The 27,363-nt window shown below is 48.3% G+C and overlaps 1 protein-coding gene across 1 annotated transcript in view; it reads left to right on the top strand.

Moving 5' to 3' along the window:
• Positions 1-25,621, top strand: part of Tbx5 (T-box transcription factor 5) — a 47,586-nt gene extending 21,965 nt beyond the window's left edge. The window contains exons 7-8 of the mRNA XM_032886833.1: positions 12,196-12,419; positions 25,028-25,621. Coding sequence (XP_032742724.1) covers positions 12,196-12,419; positions 25,028-25,602 — 799 coding nt within the window. The 3' untranslated portion in view covers positions 25,603-25,621. The remainder of the gene's footprint in view (positions 1-12,195; positions 12,420-25,027) is intronic.
• The last annotated feature ends 1,742 nt before the right edge of the window (positions 25,622-27,363 follow it).

The raw sequence follows: 27,363 nt of genomic DNA, 5'->3' as shown, positions 1-27,363 counted from the left end.
GCATAGCACCGAGACACAGTGATGTCCTAGGCTGACAGTGCCGGGTGATGAAACAGGTGCTCACCTCAGTGAAGCCTCATTGCAGGTGCACCTATTGGGGTCCCAGAAATGACTGAGATGCAGAATCCTCACTGTGACCAAGGAGTCCACCGGGGAGTCCTCTTATATAGGGTGATGGAGGTAGAGAGGAACTCCCTTCTATAGAGTGAGGGATGGAAAGGAACCCCTTTCTAGAGGGTGAGAGGGTGCAGAGGAACCCCCTTTATAGGATGAGAGGGATGGAGAGGAGCCCCCCACCTACAAGGTGAAAGGGGTGCAGAGGAACCCACTTTTATAGGGGGTTCCACCTTGCCCTCCTGCTCTGAAGGGCAAGGTGAGGGTGGAGAAGAATCTCTATAGGGTGAGGTGGGATGATGAGGAACCCCTTTCTACAGGGTGAGAGGCAGGTATTTGAACTTGAGGCACACACACACACACACACACACACACACACGATACCCCTGTGTTTCTTGCTTCTCTACTACAGAATGTCCCTGAGCACTGGTGGCCTTTCTGCCACAGAGATCCAGATTGAATATCCCTCACCCAAAATGTTCGAGTCCGGAAGCCCTTGAGGCTTGGAGGTTTTGTGCATTTTGGTTTACTACACGTATTTAAGAGATTTCAACTCCATACCCGAGATTCATTTGTGTCTCAATGCCTTGTCCATGTAGCCCGAAGGGAACACCGCATAGTATTTTCATAGTGGCTGTGGGTTCTTTGTATTATTAATTTACACACTTAATTACATAATTGGTCTTGTTTGTTTCCCGGGGACTGGCCTCAGGGCCTTTGCACACGCTAAACAAGTGCTCTGTCATTGTGACACACCCTGAGCTCTACCTACTTCAAAACATTATTATAATAATTTGTGTGTGTGTGTGTGTGTGTGCATACCACAACATGTTTGTGTGTGACGGTCTAAGGACAACTTCTAGAAGCCAATTTTTTCCCTTTTGCCTTTATGTGGGTTCCAGGGGTGGAACTCATGTCTCTAGGCTTTGACAAGCACCTTTATCTGCTGAGTCATCTTGCCGGCCTCGTACCTTGTACATTTGATTGCAAGGACTGTGTAACTTTCTACTCAGGGTGTCACCTTGTCAGCTCTCAGAAGGCTTCAGGCTGTGGAGCATTTTGGATTTGGGAGTTCAGGATGCACAGCTTGTGTCGATGGAGTCTTACCAGGAGCTGGCCAATTGTGTGGGTCGACACTTTGGGGGCTGTGGTGTCTTCAGAGAACAGGTTGGAGGAGTGACACTACCTGAGTTTCTTTGCTCTTTTAATGGGAAGTGCTCCCCGAGGTAGACATTTTGAGCTGTCCTCAGCCAGACAGAGTGGGGAAGTTTGTAGCTTAGGACTTCGTAGACGAGTTAGAACCCTCCCCCTGGCTCCCATCCCAGTGACAGTCTTGGAGGCACTCAGCCTGGTCACATTATATGGGACCGTTGTCTTCGACCTCTGCTTGGCCGTGCATCACCCTTTCCAGTGTCCCTACCAGTTCTTAAAGTCACCAATGAAAGTGACAGGTGGACATCTTTAATACTAGCACTTTGAGGGTAGAGGCAGGCAAATCTCTGAGTTTGAGGCCAGCCTGGTCTACATAGCAAGTTCCAGGACAGCCAGGGCACATAAAATCAGTCTCTCTCTCTCTCTCTCTCTCTCTCTCTCTCTCTCTCTCTCTCTCTCTCTCTCTCCTTCTCTCCCTTCTCCTCCTCCCCCCCCCTCAAATGAAACCAAGAAAGATCTGAAATACTCGCAGTATATACATGGGAAAATCCAACAATTTCAAGGGATTAAGTTGGGCTGGGCACCTCAATGTTTCATTTCTTCTTTATGAGAGTTCCTGCCTCTATTCTTTTCTTACTGCTTGTAAATCAGTTTTCAGCCTCTGACCACACATGTCTGGCTTAGCACTCTTACTTTCTCTGCTTGTGGCTAGAGGTCAACTGAATGCCTGGTTACAGAGAAGGGACCTGGGACTTTTTTTGTGCAGCAGCCCAGACTCCCCACCCTTCTGTTTCCAGCTGCCCCAGGGGGAAGCATGTTTATCTCAAACAAGAGTGAGGCTCTGAATGGAAAGCCAAGCTGTGAGTGATGTTGTTAAACAGAGGTTGTCTGCAGAGACTCCATCTGGGATGTTGGGGAGCAGATGGGATCCTTGGATAGCTCCCCTCTTTCTTACCTGCAGAATCACCCCCTCCTGTCTCCCTACCCCTGCCTTTGGGCATTTGCCTTCTTGAGAGGATGCTGTGAGTTGCTCCTCATTCATCTACACTTTTACCATCTTCACTGAGGTGCAATTAACAAGATGTTCATATATAGAAGTGTGTAACACAAAGCTTTGATAAATAGAATATGAAACAGGCCAATAAGACAGTCAACACATTGCCTGTGCAAACTACTGTTTTCTTCTCTCTTTTTCTCTTTTTCCTTCCTTCTCCTACGCTATCCTCTCATTTCTGTTCTTCTCTCTCCTCCCCTTCCTTTCCCTTCCTCTTTCCCCTCCCCTCCTCTTCCCTTGTTCTACCCATCCCCTCCCTGCTCCTCCCTCCCCACCCCTCCATCCCCTAGGAACACCTAGTTCTTACCCTCTGCTCATCGCCATCACCCTAGGTATCTCCCATCAACTCTATATCATGCTGCTCTGGGTCTTTCTAGAGCCCTTTTCTCTTGCATGTCTAGAATGCTCTATTCATTGACCAACATCTCTCTGCTCCTCTTCCTCCAGCCCATGGCAGCCACCACTCTACTCTCTCAGCTGGAAGTTGGATCATTTTAGACTCCACCTAGGAAGTGATGTCTTACGGTCTATCTTCTTGGGTCTGGCTTCTTTCCCTCCAGGTTCACTCACGGTGTCTCAAATGAGAGGATGTCTCTTCTTTTTGAAGTTCGAATAGTACTCCACTATACACACACTCCACATTCTCTTTATCCACCCACCCACAGGCTTAGGTCGTTTCAATTTCTAGGCTCTGGTCCCATTGGGCATGGGAATCCAGTCACCAATTCCATTCTTTTTGGATACAGACCCAGCAAGGGACTGCTGGACCACACAGTGCTTCTATTTTTAGCTTTTGAAGGAACTCTGAGATGTTTCCCATGATGACTGTGCCAAACCGTATCCCCACCAGAGGCCGAGAGGGTTCCCCTTTCTTCACCTCCTCTCCAGCACCTGTTATCTCATGTCATTGTGATAGCGGCCATCCGAGCAGGTGTGAGGTGACAGCCCCGGGTGAGATTGCCCTGCATTTCCCCAGAAAGTGAAGTTGACTCTTTCTTCATGGGCCTGTTGACCACACGGGTGCCTTCCTTGGAGAAATCTCTGCTCAGATCCTTCATGGAATTTATATTTTTATTTAGTTAATTATTTCGGGGTGCTGTTGGTTGATCTCAATGCTTCGATCTCACCAAGTATGTGCCTCAGTATTCAGCTATATAATTAATCCCAGGCTTCTACATGTTTATCATCACCCATCATTATCATCACCATCATCGTCGTCATCATCATTGTGTGTGGTACCTTCATCTACCTTTCAGCAGTATTTATCATACTTCCAAGGGAGCTTGTTAGAAAGCAGATGTCTACATGTCCCCAATAGCCTGTGACTCTAGGATGGGACAAAAGCTTCCTCGGATTCATTGGCCAGCCCTGCTTTATTCTTTGGCCTTTAGTAACGAGCAGACAGGTAGATGTGTAACCCTGACTTCTGAAGACTGAGCCCCTGTGTAGGTTTTCTATAGAAAGATGACCTCTTCCTTGGTTTTGTGCTCAGGTCTGACTAAGCATTCAAGTCACCCACAAGCCCTGACCAGCGTTTTATCACTAAACACTTAAGATATGAAGTAAACACAGAAGAATTAGAACAAAATTCTGCCTGTGTGTCTTCCCTGTCACTCACGTGTTCATCTGTCTGTCTATCCACTCTTTCAGGCGATCTATTGGTCTGTCCACATAACCCTCTCCCCGTCCACTCCATCTAGCTATAATCATTACTGTAACAGACGAAATTAAACTAAATCACGGGAGTGAGCCATTTTAGTTCAAAACCTTCAGTGTGCACAGCATCAACTGGTATCCGATTTTTGCTCACATCTCTTCCTTTTAGATTTGCAGAGTGAGACGCACGTGTTATGAGTTTACCTTTCGCTTCTTGACTAATGTGCAGAACCGTGAAACCTAAATCCCTGCCAAAATCTAGAACATTCCGTAAAGTCCGCCTATTCTTTTATTAGCACATATAGGTGTGTATGTGAGTGTATGTGAATGTATGTATGTGTGTGTGTATGCGTATGTATGTGTGTGTTGTGTATGTATGTGTGTATATGTGTACATGTGTGTATGTGTGTGCATGTATGTGTGTGTATATGTGTACGTATGTTTGTGTGTTGTGTATGTCTGTGGATGTATGTGTCTGTATGTGTGTATGTGTGTGTATGTGACAGTATGTATGTGTGTGTCTCTGTGTGTATGTATGTGTGCATGTGTATGTATGTCTGTGTTGTGTATGTCTGTGGATGTATGTGTCTGTATGTGTGTATGTGTGTGTATGTGTGTGTATGTGACAGTATGTATGTGTGTGTCTCTGTATGTATGTATGTGTCTTGTTGTGTATGTATGTGTGTGTATGTGTGTGTATGTGACAGTAATGTATGTGTGTGTCTCTGTATGTATGTATATGTCTATGTTGTGTATATCTGTGGATGTGTGTGTCTGTGTGTGTATATGTGAGTGTATGTGCATATGTGTGTATATGTATGTATGTATGTGTGTGTGTGTGTGTGTGTAGGCTTAAAGTTAATGTCAGCTGCCTTCCTCAATCACACACAACCTTCTGTATCGACATAGGGTCCCTTGCTTGAACTCAGAGCCCGTTGACTCAGCCAGTCTAGGCACCCAGTTTGCTCCTGGGATCCCCTGTCTCTGTCTCCCTCATACTGGGGCCACAGGTGGGGATGCTACATCCATTCAACATTATGTATGTGGATGCCGAGAATCCAAAGTCTGGCCCTCCGTCTTGTCCAGCATGTGGGTTGCTCACTGAGTCATCTGTCATCTATCTCTTCCTGCTGGCAAGTTTGTAGGTTTTAAGAATTGACTGTAAGTCTGTTCTGTGCAGTGCAGTGTGTCAGACAGAAGGGAAGACTGTCTGAGGGACAGACAGCCAGAGCTCACTAAGGCTCAGCCACATTCATGTCCCAAGCTCGTGCTCTTCATGGAGTTGCTTCCCTGCAGGGTAGGCTTTCTTCTTCCATTCCTGTAAATGCATACAGCAAAGGGCCAAGAGACAAAGGAAGCCATTCTGTGAGGGCCCAGGGTCCCCCATGATTGGAGCTGTCTCAGTAGCATTTGCTAAGACCTTTTTTGAACCGTTGGGATCCTTTCAGGTAGTGGGTGTGAGTTCACACCTCTCCCTAGAACACTGACAAGCCTGAGTACTTCGTCTTTGAGGTGGGGTAGCAGCTCAGAGCCCATTCAGATCCTGCTGGGTGCAAAGCACTGTTTCCATTTATGTTGTCCAGGATGGAGTGATGTGCACCTATCCTCCTAGCACTCAGAAGGCTGAGACAGGAGGATGGGAAGTTGGACGTCACCTTGGCTATATAATGAGGTCCCCTAACCTCTCCCCAGTCTCTAAAAAGTGAGACTTGGGGAGAAGTTCAGTTGGTAGAATATTTGCATTCATAAAACCCTGGCTTCCATGCCCCGCACTACATTAACCAGGCCTGGCGAGCAAGCCTATCAATCCAGAACTTGGAAGCAAAGGAAGGAGTAGCAGAAGATGAAGGTTTGGGGTAGGGATGGCTTAGTGGCTAAGAGCGCCATCTGCTCCTCTGGAGGACCTGGGTTTAGGTCCTAGCACCTACAACTCACAACTGTCTGCAACTCCAGTTCCAGGGGATCCCGTGACCTCTTCTGAACCCCTTGCACACCAGGAACAGATGTGGCACACACACACACACACACACACATATGAAGTTTCATACACACAAAATTAAAATAAACAGATCTAATTTTTAAACAAATTTAAAATATGAAATGGGGCTGGAGAGATGGCTCAGCGGTTAAGAACACTTGCTGCTCCTTCAGAAGACCTGGGTTTAATTCCCAAAACCAACATAGTTCAGTCCCTAGCGGATCCAATGCTCTTTTCTGGCCTCCATAGAGATCAGACATATGCACGTGCGTGCGTGCACACACACACACACACACACACACACACACACACGGTACACAGACATGCAATCATGCAAAACACCCATTCATATTCAAAACAAAACAAAACAAAAAAACAGAAGTTGAGGGTCATCCTTGGCTATATATGGAGTTTGAGGACAGCCTGGGCTCACTTCCTCCTCTCTTCTCCTTTACTGAGCTGCTGTGTGTCCTCACGCGATAAGCCTTCCCATCTACCTACCATTTCTGAACTCCTAGAGGCAGCTGCCACTATGATCCCATTCTGCAGAAGGAGACGGGGCAAGGAGGAAAGAAAAATCCAAGAGGCCACCCACCAGGTCTGTGGCTGGGTGCTTGAGTACGGGGCACCCACTCAATCAGGCCAGTGTCAGAACCAGGAACCGGTTGGTGCCGTTACTCTTTCTAGAGATGTGTAGCCCCGTAGCCTCACAGCTGCGAAGCAAAGGCTAATACTAGAGAGGGGAGAAGTCCTTAGGAGAGTCTTGGTCCGTCTCATCCTCACAGCCCCGGTGGGAAATTTATTGTGAAGTATTTGTGCCTATTTTCCACAGTGAGAGGATTTCCTGCCCTTCCATCATGAGAAATGAGAACCCAAGTGGATTTGTTAGCTGCACGTCACCTGGGGTGTGCCCTTCTGGGTCCCGTGGTGCCCACGTATGTCAGATCGAAATTCAGCTCCTTGGGGACTGAATTTGCCTGGCCCGTTTTAATTTGGGTCTCAGGGGTGAAATGGAGAGCCAAGGAAAGGGATTTGCCCCACAAGAACAGGGCTCTTTACAGCCTTCACCCCTCTTTGGTTGTTTAAAAAATGCTGCCAGAAACTGGGTAAAGTATCTCGTGAAGAAAACAAAACTGAACAAAAGCGTCCCCCCCCTCCCTTCCCCGCCACACCAGCTCCCTGCCACCTGCTTTCGTGAAAAGGCCGATTCAACCCGCTGCGGTGTAGCGGGAAGGTTCATTAGCTGGCGGCGGCTGATGGTGCAGTTTGGCCCTCGGTTTCAATATTCCCTTGTAATGTTTTACAACCCAGACCCGTGGATAATGGCGTCATTCACCACCCTCCTGCTCGCGGGGAACAGAATGTCAGGGAGCCTGAGTCAGGGAGGGTCTGGTTTGTGGGTTATAGCACCCAGGGAGAGCCAAGGAACTCAAGATCTGGCTGTGTCTGGTGCCTCAGATCAGGCTCGTCGGTGCGGTCAGGGATGGAAATGGCGGATGGACAGACGGTCGAACCGCAAAAGCAGCAGGCCGTCATGAGCAGTGTGCCTTGCCCAGTGACCCCGGACCCTGCCCTCTTGTAGCAGGCCCCCAATCCTGTCTTCATTAACCTGCTTTATAGGAAGGTGCTTGCCACACAGACAGTGTGCAGGCGGAGCTTCACCGCCTCCAAGTTTCTCCTCAAGAGTTTGGGAGTAGAATGGACTTTGAATAACACCCACTGTGGTCTCTTTTCAGCCCAGCCCCTCTGAACGTGAGTTTTCTTATCCGTATGATAATGCTTAACTATTTCCATGAAATGAGGGATGATCTGGGCTCAAAAGAGGGAAGACATTGAAGGCGGTCAGTACGGTGGCCGGGACACGGATCGCGGCGGTGGGTGATGATGGTGGGGGATGGTAGTGATGTTGCTGCTACCATTGAAGGTGGTGATGATGGTGGATGATGAAGGTGGCGATGCTGCTGGTGATGGTGGTGTTTAGTGATGCTGACGACGATGACGATTCTAGTGATGGCAGTGGTGCTGATCATGGTGAAAACCTGCTCTCCATGGCTAACACACACACACACACACACACACACACACACACACACACACACACACACACGCCCTTTCAACCTTCACTGTAATTCTGCAGTGCTCTGGTTTCCTCGTGTATATCTTTAAGTTGCAGTTGAAAACCACACTCCTTCCCATCCAAGGCACCATGGTGATACCACCAGAGAGATGTTAACAGCCCCTCTGACTGACTGATCCTTTGATTGGTCCATGAGGAGCTCCGTGGGGACCACCCTGCTGTGGTGTACTTCAGACATTTCCTTCCCTGTCTCTCTCTCTTTTTCTCTGTCTGTCTGTCTGTCTGTCTGTCTGTCTGTCTGTCTCTGTCTCTGTTTCTCTGTCTGTCTCTGTCTGTCTATCTCTGTCTCTGTCTGTTTCTCTGTCTGTCTCTGCCTGTCTCTCTGTCTCTGTCTCTGTCTATCTCTGTCTCTGTCTATCTCTGTCTTTCTCTGTCTCTGTCTATCTCTGTCTTTCTCTGTCTCTGTCTCCCTCTTTCTCTCCCTCTCTCCCCTCACTGGACAGAGGAGGCACACTGCCTTCTCTTGCCCACAGCCTGACACCTGTCAGATGGCCTCAGGACACAGAATCTCAGGCACTAAACGAGATGTTCTTGATACATGCTGGAGAAGATGTTTGAAGCTCCTTAGAGGGAAACAAGCTGTGAGGGACATGTGGTTATTGGGGGATAATATCACTTTTCCACTTCTGGAAGTGTTTATAAAACAGGGTTTGGCCTTTCTTGGGGTGAGTAATTCTGCAGTTTGGCAAGGCTGGATGGGAGAATTCCACGGAGCATGCTGGTACGCTCCCTTGTAAATTCCCTCAGCCAATATTTTTGGAGGCTTATTTTCTTTAATTAAAAAAAAATAACCATCACCGTTAAACATATAAAACCCCAAACGATTTCTCCCTTCCTCCTGGAGTGCTGACAGCCCAGCACTTGACCTCAGCAGACTCAGGCTGAATTGCCGGTGAGGTTTGATGGTTTTGGTGCCGTTTTATTATTGTGCTTTTTTTCTTTTCTTCTTCTTCTTTTTTTTTCCATTACATGGATTGAACCACAAAGCCAGTGCTCCTAAGCTAATGCCATTTCGTTTAGCCTCCTGGCTGACTGGTGGCTGCGTGGTGCACATCCCAGCTGGGATCCGAGATGGCATAGGCCCCCGGGGAAGCATAGCTAAGAGGCTCTTGGGTGTCATCAGTGGTGGGTCTGAGTGTCATGGAAACTTGGCAGCTCCTGTGTGTCCCTTGCCTGGTCACTGTGATGTGTTTCCTCATAACAGAGGCAGAGGTGCAGAGAGCAGAGAAGGGTACATCCCTGGTGCATAGAAGTGGGTCTTGATTCCTGGCCCCTGCTTTAGACATTGAAAGGAGCATTTACGGAATAGGTGGGTTAGAATTCTTTCTGGCTGCATCTTAACCAGTTCTGGATCTTTGGGCAAGTTGTCTAATCACTCTGGGATCCGTTTCCTGGTCTGTAAAATGGGCACAGCAATCATAACCTCATGGCAGCCTCATGGGAAGGGTGCCATGGGCTCTTGCTGGTGAAAGTGCGTATGGGGCTTGTGTACTGTATGCCTTATGTTTTATTTTATTTCAATTTTTTTGGCATTCGGGTATTAAAACTCAGGGTTATGTATGTCCCACAGGAATACTCTCCTACTGAGCTGCACCCTTAACCTGTTATTAATTAGTTAGTCAACAAACTGGGGTGCTGGGAATTGAGCCCAGAGCCTTAAGCTTGCCAGGCAGGTACTCTGCTACTGAGCCACATCCACATCTGTCTGTCTGTCTGTCTGTCATCTATCAATCTATTTATTTATCATCTATCTACTTATCTATCATCTATTATCTATTATATATCTTTCTATCACCTATCTATCAATCATCTATTATCTATTATATATCTTTCTATCACCTATCTATCAATCATCTATCATCTATCTTTCTATCAATCTATCATTCTATCATTTATCTTTCTATCATCTCTGTCTCTCTCTCTGTCTCTCTGTCTCTCTCTGTCTCTCTCTGTCTCTCTCTGTCTCTCTGTCTCTCTCTGTCTCTCTGTCTCTCTCTCTGTCTCTCTGTGTCTCTCTCTGTGTCTCTCTCTCTGTCTCTCTCTATCTCTTTCTGTCTCTCTGTCTCTCTCTGTCTCTCTGTGTCTCTCTCTCTGTCTCTCTCTCTGTGTCTCTCTGTGTCTCTCTCTCTCTCTGCTGGAGATCAAACGGAGGGCCAGATGCATGTGAGGTGAGTGCTCTACCTCTGTGCTACACCTCCAGTCCCAGTTGCACACTTGAATTTCCACAAATAAACACTTATTTTAGTTGCACGAGAGGAGCTGTGTTAGCACCTCAAGCACCTAGTCTTACGCATGCGATTGCTCATAGTGGGACTGAATCTGTTCGGATCAAAAAATCACTGCAAAAAATGCCTGGAAAGATATTTGATTCCAGGTCATGACTAAAGAAATAAATAATGCATAAGCAAACTCTGACATTAGGAGTTTCCTGATCCGTAGGTGCCTTGGGTCAGAATATGTCCCTAGCCTGTCTAGTGCCAGGGGTCTCTGGCCGAGTGTTGAAACCTAAACACTTCTCAGAATACCGCGATTAAGTTCCTAGAACACACACTCTAGACAGGAGACTAATCGTGTTGAAGTGGCTATCAAGTTATCATCATCACTGTTGTTATTATTTTGGACCCCTGATCCTCCTGCCTCTGCCTCCCAAATGTTGGGATGAGACGTGTGACCCACCACACAGGCTCATTTGGTGCTGGGGATCAAATGCTGGACGTCATGCACACTAGAACTCTCCACTGAGTTACATCCTCAGCTTCGGAGGGGCCAGATTCCTAGAACCTGGAAGGGTGGAGGCTCGGCGGGCTGCGTGAGCGATGCGTTTGCTTCCTCCTCATCTGGTTCTGTGGCTTCCATCTTTTTAATCCTCCCTTTGCCCCCGCCCCCTTTCCCTGTCTCTCTTCTCCCTACTTAACCCGATAGCAGCGACCCCCTCATTCTACTCTCAACACTATAGTCCCTTGAAAATTATTTAATTTTTAATTATTTTAAATTATGTATATGTGAGGGAGGAGGGGATTATAGGCACATGAGTGCAGATACTTACAAACTCCACAAGAGGGTGTTGGCTTCCTGGAAGCCAGAGTTATAGTTGGTTATGATGTGGGTGCTGGGAACCCAACTTAACTATGGAGCAATCTCTCCAGCCCTCGAGGATTCCTTGTTGTTGTTGTTGTTGTTGTTGTTGTTGTTCTCCTCCTCCTCCTCCTCCTCTTCCTCCTCCTCCTCCTCCTCCTCCTCCACTTACTCCTCCTCCTCCTCCTTTTCCTCCTCCTTCTCCTTCTCCTTCTTCTTCTTTTTATTATTATTGGTGGTGATGATGATGATGATGATGGTGTGTGTGTGTGTGTGTGTGTGTGTGTGCGTGCATGCATGCGCACACATGGTGAATGTGATATGTATGTGGAGTATGCTCTTATGTGGACATCAGAGCAGCACAACTCTCAAGAGGTGGCTCTCTCCTTTCACCTTTACATGGGTTCCAGGGTTTGAACTCGGGTCTCTATATTTGTGCAGCAAGCACCTTTACCCACTAAGCCGTCTTGCCTGCCCATGAACCAGAGATGTTTATTTCCCTCAGCTTACAGAAGGGAAAAACCAAGCCATAAAGCAGTTAGATATGGTAGCATGACAAAGACATCAACTTAAAAGGTTACAATCAGGGAATCTGTCTGGATTAGAATGACTAATCCTAAGGCTGCACCCAACTGGCAGGGTGGTCTGTTCTACTTGGGCAAAAGTACAGCCTTAAAAAAAAAGTTCAGAGGTTAAGTCTAAACGTCTAGGCAGTGCCTCTGGCTTTTGATTTGGATAGTTCAAAGATATGCAGATGGGGAAATAATTTCACATGAGACAATGGTAGAGAGGGAGTCTGAGATCCCCTTGGCTTTTCTGACTGCAATAGGGCTGTTTTTAGACCTATTTGCCTGATGTACAAGACGTGAGAAGTGAGTGCTGGATATATACACAACCTGGGATGCCAGGAGTCACTGGCCTCTGGATCATCAAAGACTCCTCTCCTCTCGGGTCTTTATTTTGTTGACTTTTCTGGTGGACTCATGGACACGAGGCCCAGCAAATATGTATTTGTCTTCTTCCTTTCAGTAAAGAGTATCCTGTGGTTCCCAGGAGCACCGTGAGGCACAAAGTGGCCAACCATAGCCCCTTCAGCAGCGAGACCCGAGCTCTCTCCACTTCATCTAACTTAGGGTCCCAGTACCAGTGTGAGAACGGTGTCTCCGGCCCCTCCCAGGACCTTCTGCCCCCGCCTAACCCATACCCACTGGCCCAGGAGCACAGCCAAATTTACCACTGTACCAAGAGGAAAGGTGAGTGTGGCAGGCCTGCTGGGGCTCTACTCTTACTGCTTGCCACTATGGGGAGGGGAGCGAACAGCGACATCCACTTGCTATTTATTTATTTATTTATTTATTTATTTATTTATTTATTTTTAAGTAAGTAACACAGAAATATAGAGGTGATAGGAAACTTAAAACATGTAGGTAAAAGTAAGAGGTTTATTTAGTGTGTCTCTCAGTGCAGCCTCTCCTTGGAAAGGATGTAAAATATCCAGATTTACTTTACTTATTTATAAAGCATGCATGTATGTAGCACATGTACACATACATAGACACATACATATACACATACACACATACATGCACACATACATGTGTACATACATATACACAAATGTATACTCAAACATACACACAATATATATATACATGCACATATACATATATATACATATAAGCATACATACACACATAATACACACATAACACATATATACATGCATACACACATGCATATACACAACACACAGATATACATGCATATATACATACACACATAACATGCACATTCAAGGGCATATATATGCACATACATATAATGCATACATACACATATAATGCACACATAACAATATATTATATACATACATATACACATAACACACACATATATGCACACATGCATGCACATATACATATGCTCAACACATACATATATACATGCATACATATACACATGCATACATACACATAACACACATACAAGCACACACATATATACACATACATATACACATACATAATATAATGCATGCACACATATACACAAAACATACACATAACACACACATACATACACATACATATATACACATACACACATAACATGCAAATATATACACACATACATACACACACATATATATACACAAAAACATACAGATAACACACATGTATACACACATACATATACACAAACATATACACATAACACAAGTATACACATATACATGTACACAAACATATACGCATACATATACACACATACAAAACACACACATACCATTCATACAGAACACACTCCTTTATCAAATGAGAAAATGATTTTTCCCTAAGCTGTCTAAACCAAAGGCAAAGGGCCTGTGTCAGGAAAAGAAACATCTGCCGGCCCCTTTTGGGAGCCAGAATCACCATAGTTAACATGGACAGTGTGGTTGAGTTTAGCTTATCTGAACATTAGCTTGTGTCTGTGTGTTTTGACACAAGGTCCATCTGTAGCCCCAGCCAGCCTATATCTTACAATCCTCCTGCCTCCAGCCTCCCCAGTGTGTATTTCTCCCTGGGTTTCTCACTTTGTAAATGGGGACAGAGCACCAGATAACCCATCAACACCCAGCAGACTGGAGCTGCCCCGAATAGGTGGCATGTAGTCACTGTGGGTACTGAGTCCTTGGAAGACATGAAGAGATGTTTGCTGTGAGGCACACTCAGGGTGGAGATAGCTTTCACCCCACACATAACACATATATACATGGGTCAGACACCAGGGGTGCAGCTCACCTTGGGAGTTGGGAACATTTTTGTGTATATGGGCTCATTATTCAACCTCTATCCTCTCTGTTTTAAATGAGACTGTCATTCAAGCTCAGGTATGTCTTGTGGCTTGGTGTGAAGGTGCAGGCTTATGTGTATGTTGTCTGCTTGTCCAGGGTGGGCTCAGTCAGTGGCCACTGTTTTATTCTCAAACACCTAAGTCATAGTCTGGCCTGTTGCCCCTCATTCCGCAAGCACCAATTCTGTGCCTTCAGAAGTCCAGTGACCTGTTTCTGGACTTCTGGTTAAGCTCTTCAACCCAGGTGCCACCAGCAAAACTGTCGTAGTAGAATTCTCAGGAGCCTGGCTTCCCAGAGGAAGGAAGCAAGATCTGACTGACTAGCCCGGCTGCCCCATCCCTGTGTTTGGAAGGAGAGACATGCTTGGCACTGGTCGTTGCCTGGGGATGATGTCTGACTTCCAGATGGACCCAAAAATCATTCAAACTCCTTGGATCTCCAAGGCCTGAACAATGTCACCCCAACAGCCCCCAGCCCGGCTTCCCCCACATCCGCCCCCGGGTGGGCTGGATACCAGATGCGCCAAGTTCGTCTGTTCCCTCAACTCTCAGGGAGGGAAAGAGTATCCAAGGAGGAGTTTCTGTACAGATGTCCTACCTAGTGTGACAGCTAAAAGGGTCTTCACTTGGCTTGATCTCTGAGCAAGTCATCTCCCAATGTAGGTATGAGTTAGACTGAGGTGTAATGGAAAAGGACTCGTGGGTTTTCCCTTCTAAGAAAAGGCCTCACCATTTATCTCAGACTTTTTCTGTAGCCCAGGCTGGTCTGAAACTTGCCGTGTAGCTCAGGCTGGCCTCAGACTCATCGCCTGGCCATTCTGGTTTTGAATCTCCAGTCGTCTGCCTCAGCTTCCCAAGCACTGAGGGTGCAGGCACACACCACCGTACCTGTTTGGTCAGTGGTTCTTGAAGGTGGAATCAGAAGCTAAAAAAAAGCCCTGTTCGTGCACTCTGTACCCTGTGCTGCTCAATGCCACACATCCTTCTCTGTGATACTGTCGCTACACTCAATGTATCATCTCCTGCGGGGGATCGTGGCAGGGATGGGTCCTACATGGCCATAAAGAGATCAGCAGGTTTGCATTAGGGAGTCCTGTCGATTAAATTAATGCCAGACCAGAGGGGGGGGCAGAGTTTAAAAGAACAAAAAAACCCCGTTTAGGGTCAATAGTCACAGCATGGTCCTCAGCCACGACCTCTCTGTACAGATGTGGTGGGAAAGCCACAAATGCCAAGTGAGGTAGCCTCCTTGGTTAGGTGACCTTCAGACTCCTGAGGTGAATTCAGAATCATCACGGCAGGGCTGGAGTAAGGGTCTGCTTGCCACAGAAAGGGCTGCGACCCCTGGCAGTTTGCAGTCAGGTGACCCTGGGGAATCGCTTTACTTTTCTGAGCCCTGAGTACCTCTGATGCAGTTGGAGGATAACTGTGAGTCCTACCAGTTACATTGATGAGGAGATGATGAGAGACTACATGGGAAGTACCTGGTCTGCTACTGGCATGGATGAGCACCCCCAAAATATGTGATTCCCTTCCCTGTCCTCTACAGAGGGCATGCTGTCCCAAGCAGCACACTGTCTGTCCCAAGCAGGCTGAGCATCATCCAAGTGATGAGAGAATGGGGTCTGGACTGAGAGAGCTCAGTCAGCAAATGTTCTCCTTACAAGCTTGACTCCCCAGAACCCAGGTATAAAAGGAGTCACGTGTGTGGGCAGCAAACACTGATAGTCCCAGTGCTGGAGAGGTGATGGGGTTCGATGGTCAGCCAGCCTTGCCTAGCCAGCAAGTTCCAGGTTCATGAGGGACCCTGTCTTAAAAACCAAGATGGATGGTACCTGAGGGGTTTCAGTTCAGGCTGTCCCCTGATCTCCATGTACAAGGCACATGCAAATATGAGAAAACACACACACACGCACACACATACATAGCCACAAATTGCTAATGAGTATCAAACTGGGTGTGGAATCGGGGAAAGTGGGAGGCAGCTAGGAGAAGGGTAAGAGACTGGGTGGGTGTGTACCCTCTTTGCAGAAGGGTTAGCATGTGGGTGCCCAGACCAAAGGGCAAAGACTGGAGAGAAAGGCGGGGCCAGCTTGATGCTCCCTAATCTATTTCCATTAGAGCCTCCAGGGTTATCTGAATAGCCGTGGGAGACCATCAGGGGGTCAGCAGCCTGCAAGTGTCACGGCTAGTGGTTTTGTTTAGCAGTGCCACTTTGCTGTGATAGGAGGGGACAGAAATGATACCAGACACCTGTTGAGAGGTGACCGTAGGTTGTGAGGGCTGCCGCCATGGCTCACAGCTGCAGAAGTGAGAGGAAGCAGGGTTTGGGGACTGGCTGGAGATAAGAATGTGAAAAAAAAATGTTCCCCTCTGTACTTTCAGATTGGATGCTAGAACTCAGACAGATGGAGGTGTTTCCCCAAAGCTCCCTAACTACTGAGTGTCCTGGCCCAAGATCCACAGTGAAGTCAATGGACTTGGGGCACGTGTGTGTGTGTGTGTGTGTGTGTGTGTGTGTGTGTGTGTGTGTGTGTGTGTGTGTATGTGTGTGTGTGTTTGTATGTGTGTGTGTGTGTATGTGTGTGTGTGTGTGTGTGTGTGTGTGTGTGTGTGTGTATGCTGTGAAGAAAGCCTCTTGTCTTCCCAGAAACCTCTGCTCTCTTCACCACCTTCCACACTTCCACCCCCAAAGGGAGCCTGGGTGACAGAGAAGCCAATGGGGTCACAAGGCAATTCATCATCAGTCCCCACGGTGTGAGGAGATAACAAATCAGGAGGCTTCCTTCCAGTTTGGGACTCCCTAGGAGTGATATCTCTGTGGGTGGTTTCCCCCCCTGGCCCCAGCCTGCCCTGCTATCTGACTTCCTCTCATTGTCTGTCTGTCTGCCTTCCAGCCAGCCCAGGAGCCAGGCCCCAAGCAATGTCAAAGGGTCCAGCGGGCCAGCGGCCTCCTCTCTTGTTAGGACCAGGCTGTCTCCAGCCTATCTCTCCTACTGGATGGAGTCAAAAAAGCTGGGCAGGTCTTTTATCAATGCCACTCAATCAAACCCAGGATCTGAGGACCAGAGGGAGCACTGCACTGTCCTTCCTCTGACTACCCTGACTCTCTCACCATCCTTTCATTAGCAAACAAACTGACCCAAATAAAGATGTAGCAAAGACATTACAGCACTGGCTATCAAAGGGAGGTCATCTATAGAGAGAGGGGGGGAGGGGGAGGGGGAGGGGGAGAGGGAGATAATAGAAATGGTTCTACAGTATGCTTTTCTCCCCACGCTGTGAGGTTTGAGTACTTTACATGTATTTAGTGTGTGTGTGTGTGTGTGTGTGTGTGTGTGTGTGTGTGTGTGTGTACATATGTCACGGTAAAGCTAAGCCTGTAGAGTTCAAGGGAAGACGTGCAGGAGTGGACTCAAGCCCTCCACTATGAAGGTCTCAGGGCTTGAACTCAGGTTGCCAGGCTTGTCAGCAGGTGCCTTTACCTACCTGACCTGACGCTGTGTTTTTAAAAGCAACTTCAGGGTCTTCCCTTAGTTGAATTATTCAGGGCAGCCTAAGTTGGTGAATGCCCAATCCCCTTAGGGGACAAATGATGTACTCTGCACTAATATCACATTCTAAGGTTAGAGTGGTGACCGACAGAGCTGGGTGAAGACGTCAAATACTAACAGCACTATTACCCTGGGCCCTGTAGGGAGAAAGCAAGCAGGAGAGAGACCTGCTCTTACGAAACATGTATTCTCATGGGGAAGGCAAGTAACTCGCAGTGTGGTGGTCATGGGGTCTGAGCCAGGGTGTTTCCATTTAGGAGCATAAATGTTCAGGATCTATCATCCATTCATTTATCCTTCTACCCAACCATCCATCTGTTTAGGCATCTATGTGTTCATTCATTCATTCACTCATTTATTCATTCATTCACCCACTCACCCATCCATCCACTTGTCCACCTATCCATCCATCTATCCATCCACCTATTAATCCACCCACTCACTCATCCATCCATCATCCATCCATCCATCCATCCATCCATACATCTACCTATCAATCCAACTATTTGCCCATCCATCCACTTGTCCATCTGTCCATCTATCCATCCATCCATCCATCCATCCATCCATCCATAATCTACCCACTCACTCATCCATCCATCACCCATTCATCATCATCCATCTATCCATCCATTATCCATTATCCATTCATCTATCTACCTGTTAATTCACCCACTCACCTATCCATCCACCTGTCCATCTGTCCATCCATCCACCCACCCATCCACTTGTTTATCCACCCACCAACCTCTTCATTCTTATCCACCCAACTATCCTATCCATTCATCAATCCATCCTCTCACCCATTTATCTGTCCTTACTGTTTCACGACTCAGTAGGTCTGAATTACAGCCATCTGCTGACTCCCTGCATATCCCTTAGTTGAGAACTCCATACTTTTGGCTTCCAGAGTCTCTGTCTGTGGAGACACCACAACATTTTCCGGTGTGAACTCAGCCGGCGAGGGATGTGACCCACTTGGGAACTGTGACTCTATTTGCTCAATGGGATCAGGGAGTTAAAAAGCGGCTCTGAGAAGCTTCCAGCTCTGGCTGGAATCCACCCAAATACCTCTGAGCGTTGGATGACCTTCAGAGAGCCATCTGCCTAGTCTGCTGAGAGAGAAAAGTGGAGAGAGGGAGTAGACGTGGGTTATGCCGAGAGATAAGATTTGAAATAAGAGATTCCAAGTGCTGAGCTGACTCACTGGGCAAGGCAGCCAGACTTGGTATTTCCTTAATTAAACCTAAGGAGGAGTTTGGGGATTGTCCCCATGTGCAGTTAGGGGACTGTGCTTGGAGCGGTTCAGGCCTTTATCCACAGCTACTTGGAGCCTAAGCATTGGAGCTATGGTGTGTGTGCCTTAAAGCCAGTGTTCTGAGTTCACCACTGAATGATTTTTATCCAGTTTAAAAAAGAAAAACGAAAACAAACACATACTTCTAGAAAATTCCAAAGAAGCAGAGTTTTCCTACAGTGATTGGGTGGCCAGACTAGGGAAGAACTTCCCTGTTACTCAAGAGACTTAGCAGAGTGGTAAGTGTCGCTGACCACTTTTCCTACACACGCTCTGAAGCAGAATTGTCAGGCCCCTGGCTAGCCCCTCGGGAACACTTGACTCCTGGTTATGGCTTTTTGCACAACCAGGGAAGCTAAACTCGACCCAGACTATTAAAAGACTAAAACCACACCTTCCCCAGACAAACTCAGAGATTACACGGGGTGCGTTGATCACGTCTGACCTCAAGTCAGACCCTGGGATGAGGCCTGGGAGGAATCCAAGGATCCTCAGGTCGAGCCTTCATCAGGAAGGCAGTTTGTCTGAGCATTCTGGACCAGATATTTCTGGGTATTACAGACTGGAATGTATAATTTTACGATTTTCCAAACTCCGTTCCGACCTTTTTCTTATTATTCTCCCACACCCCCCGTTTAAACTTGTAATGAATCTGGAAGGGATCAGAAACTTAAAAAAAAAAAAAAAAGAAAAGAAAAAGTTCCTTATTTTATTTTCTCCTGCCAAGGGTACCCTGCAGCTGTACTTTCTGTTGTCGGAAAGGGGAACGCCCTAGTTAATAATAATAATAAAAAGCCCAAAGCTGTGAGCCCAGCAACAGTGAGATCTCTGGGTACAAATCTGGTGGGCAGAAGGAAGAATTGGAGGGAAGGAATCAAGGTGGCAGACATGGAAATGGGCTGGGGGTGGCACTGTCAAGAGCCCCAAAACCTTAACTAGCCGAAAGGTGGAAAAAAAAAATCGCAAAACATCTGGATGTCTTCAAACATCTGCATGACTGGCACTTTGTGCACAGGGCACCTGTGAGAGTGACTGCGCTTTTCTTGGGGGTGTTTTGACTTTTTTTTTTTGGTATAAATGTTTGGGTACCCCATAGGGTTCCCAGATGTGTTGCAGAAATGTCCAGCTAAAAACAAATGTGCATGTTGTCAGGCAGGTACAACCCACACTGTGGGGGAGGGGGAGGCGGGTGTCAGCCCGGGGAACAGGGTTACCTGTGTCGCTGTGTGGCGGAAGCCAGATCTACACTTACGTATCCAGCTGAGGGTCTGTCTTATTAACCAACTCAAAGGCTTCATGGATGTGTGAAGGCTCACTCAAAGCCTTATGTTCCGGTGCTTTCTCTGAGTGACAAGATACTTAGCTTTCTTCATGTGCTGCCCCCAGATGGATGGAGTGGGGCTAAGGGGACATGTATCTATCTGCCTATATCTATCACGGCTCCATCCATAGCCCCTGGCACACTGCCTGGCACTGGGCAGAACTCAGGGAATACCAGTCGGGTAGCCAGGGGGAGAACATCGGCCATTGCAAAGCAGGCATCATAGGCTCGAGAAGTCAACTCTCGCTTGGCTTCCTGTCCCTGTCCCTCCTCTGGGGGTTACCTGCCTGCTCCCGAGAAATGGGAGCAAGGACAGACACTTTGAGGGGTCGCTGTGAGATGAAGTTGGGGTCGCACCGTAAGTGTTTAGTAAGTAGTTCATTCCTCATGTGTAGTCCAACATCCAGCTTCATGACTTCTGACCACCCTTGCAAGACACATGGATGAGACGACTTCCCTTTTATATCTACTCCACAAGGACAGCAATAGGTTCCTCCCATCCCCATTCTTCCTCTTCCCTTTCCCCTTTTCCTCCTCCCTCCTTCCTCCCTCCTTCTTCCTTCCTTCCTCCTCACTCCCTCCTTCCTCCTCTCCCCCTCCTTCCTCCTCTTCCCTCCTCCCTCCTCCCTCCCTCCTTCCTCCTCCCTCCTTCCTCCCTCCTCCTTCCTCCCTCCTCCCTCCTCCTTCCTCCCCCCTCCCCCCCCCCCCCTCCCTCCCCCCTCCTCCCTCCTCCCTCCTCCCTCCTCCTCCCTCCCCTCCTCCTCCTCCCTCCCTCCCCTCCTCCCTCCCCTCCTCCTCCTCCCCCTCCCCCCTCCTCCCCTCCCCTCCCCTCCCCCCTCCTCCCCTCCTTCCCCTCCCTCCTCCCCCTCCCTTTTCTCCTCCTCCCTCCCTCCTTCTTCCCCTCCCTCCCTCCCTCCTTCCTCCTCCTCCCCCTCCCCCCTTCCCCTTCTTCCTTGCTCCTCCCCCTCTCCTTTTCCTCCTCCTCCCCCTCCCCCTCCCCCTCCCCTTCCCCCCTTCCCCCTTTCCCCCCCTCCTTCCCCCCCCCCTTCCCCCCCCCCCTCCTCCCCCCCCCTCCCCCCCTCCCCTCTCCCCTCCCCTTCCTCTCCCTCCCTCCTCCCCTCCTTCTCCCTCCCCTCCCCTCCACCCCCTCTCATTCTCACCCCCCCTCAACCACACACTCTCTCCCTCCTCCCTCCCTTCCTCCTCCTCCCTCCTTCCTCCCTCCTTCCTCCTCCTCCCTCCTTCCTCCCTCATTCCTCCTCCTCCCTCCCTCCTTCCTCCTCCCTCATTCCCCCCTCCCTCCCCTCCTCCCTCCTCCCTCCTCCCCCCTCCTCCTCCCCTCCCTCCTCCCCTCCTCCCTCCTCCTTCCTCCTCCCCTCATTCCTCCTCCTCCCTCCCTCCTCCCTCCCCCCCTCCTCCCTCCCGCCCCTCCCTCCCTCCTCCCTTCCTCCCTCCCTCCTCCCTTCCCTCCCCCCTCCTCCCTCCCTCCTTCTCTCCGCTCTTCTTTTTAGGTCTTCTAAAGCAAAAACTGGGTCCACTCAAGACAAGCACACAGCATAGGCACCGGCCTGCCCCTTTACATAAAGCCTCAAGACACAGCCCACCCTGAGCTCGAATGACAGTCTCATTTAAAACAGAGAGGATAGAGGTTGAATAATGAGCCCATGTCCACAAAAATGTTCCCAACTCCCAAGGTGAGCTGCATCCCTGATGTCTGACCCTGAAGGCCGTGGGGTGAAAGCTATCTCCACCCTGAGTGTGCCTCACAGCAACCATCTCCTCATGTCTTCCGGGGACTCAGTACCCACAGTGACTACATGCCACCTATTCGGGGCAGCTGCAGCCTGCTGGGTGTTGATGGGGTATCCGGTGCTCTGTGACACCTGTCCCCATTTGCAAAGTGTGAAACCCAGGGAGAGATACGCACTCGGGAGGCTGAGGCAGGAGGATTGTAAGATATAGACCAGCCGGGACTAAAAATGGAGACCTTGTGTCAAAACACACAGACACAAGCTAATGTTCAGATAAGCTAAACTCAACCACACTGTCCATGTTAACTATGGTGGTTCTGGCTCCCAAAAGGGGCCGGCAGATGTTTCTTTTCCTGACACAGGCCCTTTGGCTCCTCCCCACCTTTCTTCCCCCCCCCTTCTCATTTCTTCACACACACACACGCACGCACGCACATGAGATCATATCTAGAGTGTATCCCCAGATTCGAATGTAATTTTTCTACATGTGTTGATTAGGAAGAGATCAGAAAATGAGAAAAGATGACCTTCAATCCCTGGGGAGGTCAAACTCCCCCTGAGGAATGGGTGTGTGTGGGGTGATGCCTTGGCAGACATATCCAAGTATGGCCTCCTTGAAGGAAGCAGCTGGTAGCAGTTAGAGACCAGGTCCTCCATGAGAACAATGGGCCGTGTTGTCCCAGCAATGAGAGATGTTCTGAAGGTTACCAGAGGACTTTCCGCACCGATATTTCTTCTGGTTTTGTGGAGAGCTTTACAGGTATACATGTGATGTGTTTTGACCAAATCCCCGCCCTGACTCTCTCCTTAATTTAATATTATCATCCAATGGCATCCGCATGGCTCATGTGCGTCAGTGGTTATGGCTTGGGAGAGTGGATTCCCCACAGGCAACACAGTGACAGAAAAATCCTTGTCCAAATGTGCCCAGGGCTCTTAGCCTGGGTGCTGGATCTTAGGAAGTTTTTGTCCCCCTTTAGAGTGATAGGAAATGGCTGTGTGCATACTTTTCAAAATGTCCCATTTCAGGAAATTCCTCTGTGAAATGACCTACCCTAGCACACTGGTTAGCTCCCAAGAGGGCCAGTGCCCCCAGAGTGCCTAAGGGAGACTCTTCTGGGCATGAAGTTATCTCTTTTATCCTGTACCAGGACCAATGAATGGGCAGAAGAGGGGCATGGCCCAATTCACAGGAAATAGTGGCATAGGGGGCAGTGTTGACTCAACAGCTAGTGAAGGGGATTTGCTTTAAATTCCATCCGTCCACCATCCATCACCCATCCAGTCTACAACCATCTATCCACACATCCACCTATTCATCTCTCACTTCTCCATCCACTCATTACCCCACCAGCATCCAAATACCCACCCAGCATTCATCCATCCAGGCATCCAGCTGTTCACCCACCCACTCACCCATTATCCAGTCACCTATCCACCTGTCATTCATCCATCCACTCATGCAATTATCCACCTATCCATTCATGCATTCATGCATCCACCCACACATGTATCCATCTATCCATCATTTATCCAGTCAGTCATCCACCTATCCATCCTCCATACATCCCTCCGCCCACCCAGCCATCCATTCATCTACCCATCCACACATTCATCCATCCCTCCTTCCTCCACTCATCCATCATCCATCTATCCACCCATTCCTCCACACATCCATCCATCAAGCCATCTATCAAGCCATTCATCCATCCATCCATCTGTCCACTCATCCACTCATCCATCCATCCAACCATCTATCCATCCCTCTACTCATCCATCCATCCATCTGTCCACTCATCCACTCATCCATCCATCCAACCATCTATCCATCCATCCACTCATCCATCCATCCATCTGTCCACTCATCCACTCATCCATCCATCCAACCATCTATCCATCCCTCTACTCATCCACTCACCCATTCATTCATCCCTCCACTCATCCACACATCCATCTACCCATCCACCATCCATCCATGTATCCAGCTCTTCATCCATCCACCTATCCACCCATCCATCATGTATCTACCCACCTATAGCTACCATGACCCTGCACACTAACCCACCTATCCATCCACTGTTCATCTACCTACCCACTACATGGGTATTTAATGTTTGCTTCTTGTATGGTGACATCGATGAGCAGACACTTCATACTGAGACAGCCAGTTCACCACCTCCATTATCGGCCACTGTGGGACTCCCTGGGCAAGCTTCTTAACCTCTGTGTTCCTTTTCTCTCATGTATGAAATGGGACTAATCCACTTTGAACAGTTGCTGTGAGGACTGAGTGGGTCACCTTGTGGGATGTGGTTAGAACGCAGCCAGGCATCACCAACACTGTGTGCATTTGATTTTACTGTTGTTGCCGGCCCTATGGTTATCTGTCTTACTGCTGCCTAAATGCCAGGTTTGGAATGATAGACAGATGGATGAGGTAATGTACTACCAATTATTATCATTAGTAAGAAGGCTGGAATGCAGTCAGTTGGTAGAGTGCTTGCCTAGTATAGTCAAAAGTCCTCGGTTCAATTCCCAGAACCACATAAAAACCAGGTATGGTGGTGAGTGTTTGTGATCTTGGCTCAGGGGAAGGGGAAACAGGAAGTGAGATGTTCAAGGTTCTCCTCAGCTACATATGGATTTTAAAGCTAGCTTGAGCTACATAAGAACATGTTGTTGATGATGATGATGGTGGTGGTGGTGATGATGATGGTGATGATGGTGATAGTGATGATGATGGTGGTGATGGTGGTGATAGTGTCGGGGATGATGATAAGGTGTTTAATAGCTTTTTTTGGTACCAGATTCTGAATCAGCTGGTTATTGGACATATTTTCCAATTTAATTTTCAATGTTCCCCCCTGTAGGAAGTGCTGCAGAGGACATTGTTACATTTTACAGATGGGGAAACTGAATTCATTCAAGGTCAAGATTTTGGCTTAAAACTCACAGCCCAAGGGTGTGCCCATGACACTTTTTGTTTTGTCTTCTTTTTGTCAGAATGGAGGCTGGAGCCGACAGCCTCTACTCTCAGGCTTAGCGGCTGTCCACTGGTTCTATCCATCGCGTGGGGTAACTGATATCCTTCCTGTCTTTGCAGATGAAGAATGTTCCAGCACCGAGCACCCCTATAAGAAGCCATACATGGAGACCTCCCCCAGCGAGGAGGACACCTTCTACCGCTCCGGCTACCCCCAGCAGCAGGGCCTGAGTACCTCGTACAGGACAGAGTCAGCCCAGCGGCAGGCCTGCATGTATGCCAGCTCCGCTCCACCCAGCGAGCCCGTGCCTAGCCTGGAGGACATCAGCTGTAACACATGGCCCAGCATGCCTTCCTATAGCAGCTGTACAGTTACCACCGTGCAGCCCATGGACCGTCTCCCCTACCAGCACTTCTCTGCTCATTTCACCTCGGGGCCCCTGGTCCCTCGGCTAGCTGGCATGGCCAACCATGGTTCTCCCCAGCTTGGTGAAGGGATGTTCCAGCACCAGACCTCAGTGGCCCATCAGCCTGTGGTCAGGCAATGCGGGCCTCAGACTGGCCTTCAGTCTCCAGGCAGCCTCCAGCCCCCTGAGTTCCTCTACACTCACGGCGTGCCCAGGACCCTGTCTCCCCACCAGTATCACTCGGTACACGGCGTCGGCATGGTGCCAGAGTGGAGCGAGAATAGCTAAAGGCCGACCTATGCCAGAGAATGGTTGGGGGGTGGGAAAGTGAGAGAAAGAGAGAGCAAGAGAGAGAGAGAGAGAGAGACAGGAGAGGAGAGAGAAGTGAGGGACAGTAGCGACGAGAACTCCACAGTTGCGAAGCTCATATCACCCTTTTTAACCTCCGTACCCGGAGCTCCTACAGCCACTGATGAGATCAGTGGCCCGAAGCCACCATTCCAAAACCGTGACTGCGTCTCAGAACCGACAGGACAAACAGAAAGAGAGACGAGTCCCATCCTGCCCCGCGTCCACTCTCATCAACCAGGAACACACACAGCGCCCCAGACGTATTCCCCGATTGTTTCTCTTGGGTTCTAGACCATATGGCCTCACTGAGTGTTTGACCCCGGCGCATGGTGAGAGGCATTCTGTCTCGGTGTTAATGTTGACTTTGTTATATAATAAATAATAATATATTTTTTTCTTTGAAATTTTCTTACTGGGACCCAGTCCCTTGAATGGAGGGAGAGCAGAGACAGAGATGTCTCAAAACACGTACTTTTGGGGCTTCCCTCCGATAAATGAGCTAAAATGTACATCGGCCACCCTCCTCTAACAAAAATACCTACCTCCGTCATGTGAGATGTCTACGAAGGTTGCAGTTAACCTGCTAGTTTTTGGATTGGGTTTTGCCTTTTTTTTTTTTTCCTTTCGGTTTGGTTTTGCCTTCCCCAGCATCATGGGATTCCGAGTTGCCTTCTACTGAGCGGATGGAGTTAGGATGTCGGGCTCGGTCTGGCACCCTGTCTCCTCAGCACCATTTCTTCCCAGCTCCAGGTCTCTCCAGCCATCTGCGGCTAAAATGGGACCTAAACTCCTCTGCCTGAAACCTTGCTTCGTTAAACTGAAAGAGCCCTGGGTGACACAGGAACAGAACTGTGACACAGAGCAGGGGCGCAAACTCCCTGCTTACCTGTTGTCGGGGAGAAAAAGAAAGTGAAAATAAGCACACTTTGTGATTAAAAAGAAAAAAAGAACAGTGACGTCAGCGTCAGCCCCAGGCTGGCTCGAACCTCCTCTGTGACCCCCGGATGTAGAGCAAAACAGCTCCAGGTGCCACAGGAGAGGAAACTGTTACCAGTGCCTCGGCCTCCAAGAAATTCCCCCAGCACCACTCACCTGGGACACAAAACCACACGCATCAAAAGCAGAAAAACAGTATTAAAAAAAAACGTGTGTAAGTACGACGTTATTGTAGGGTTTCCTCAGATGTAATATTTTACTGGTACTATTTATTTATAAATAGGAATTCTAATTAAGTAGTAACATGAAACCCAGCCTGGGGGCTGACCAAAACCTTTTAATTTTATTTGGTACTCAAAACTGCATTTGTGTTCTCTCTCTCTCTCTCTCTCTCTCTCTCTCTCTCTCTCTCTCTCTTCCTTTCTTGTTTTTTTTTAAAGTTTTGTGTCCTCTTTTTTCTTTCTTTTTGCTTCCTTCTTCTTTTTTTTTTAATGACCCTAATAAACAGAACAGGGTAATCTATGTGGCTGAGAATGCGCAAGCTTGTGAGTGTGTTTGCACGTGAGCGTCCTATGTGATCTCGTCTTTTTATGTCGCTTAAGGGGGTGGGTGGGTGAAAAATCAAGTACTCGTTTCTTACATTTGTGCGCCCATTAATGCCTAATAAATGCCATGTGCTTAAAACAGTGTATGAGAAGTGGATACCATTTGTCTGTCTGTCTGTCTCTCTCTCTCTTTTTTTTTCTGACTGAATAGAGGGAT

The sequence above is a fragment of the Rattus rattus genome, chromosome 16, assembly GCF_011064425.1.
Source record: "Rattus rattus isolate New Zealand chromosome 16, Rrattus_CSIRO_v1, whole genome shotgun sequence".
Classification (NCBI taxonomy): Eukaryota; Metazoa; Chordata; class Mammalia; order Rodentia; family Muridae; genus Rattus; species Rattus rattus.
The sequence above is the reverse complement of the archived record's forward strand: the minus strand, read 5'-3'. Positions and strand labels throughout refer to the sequence as shown.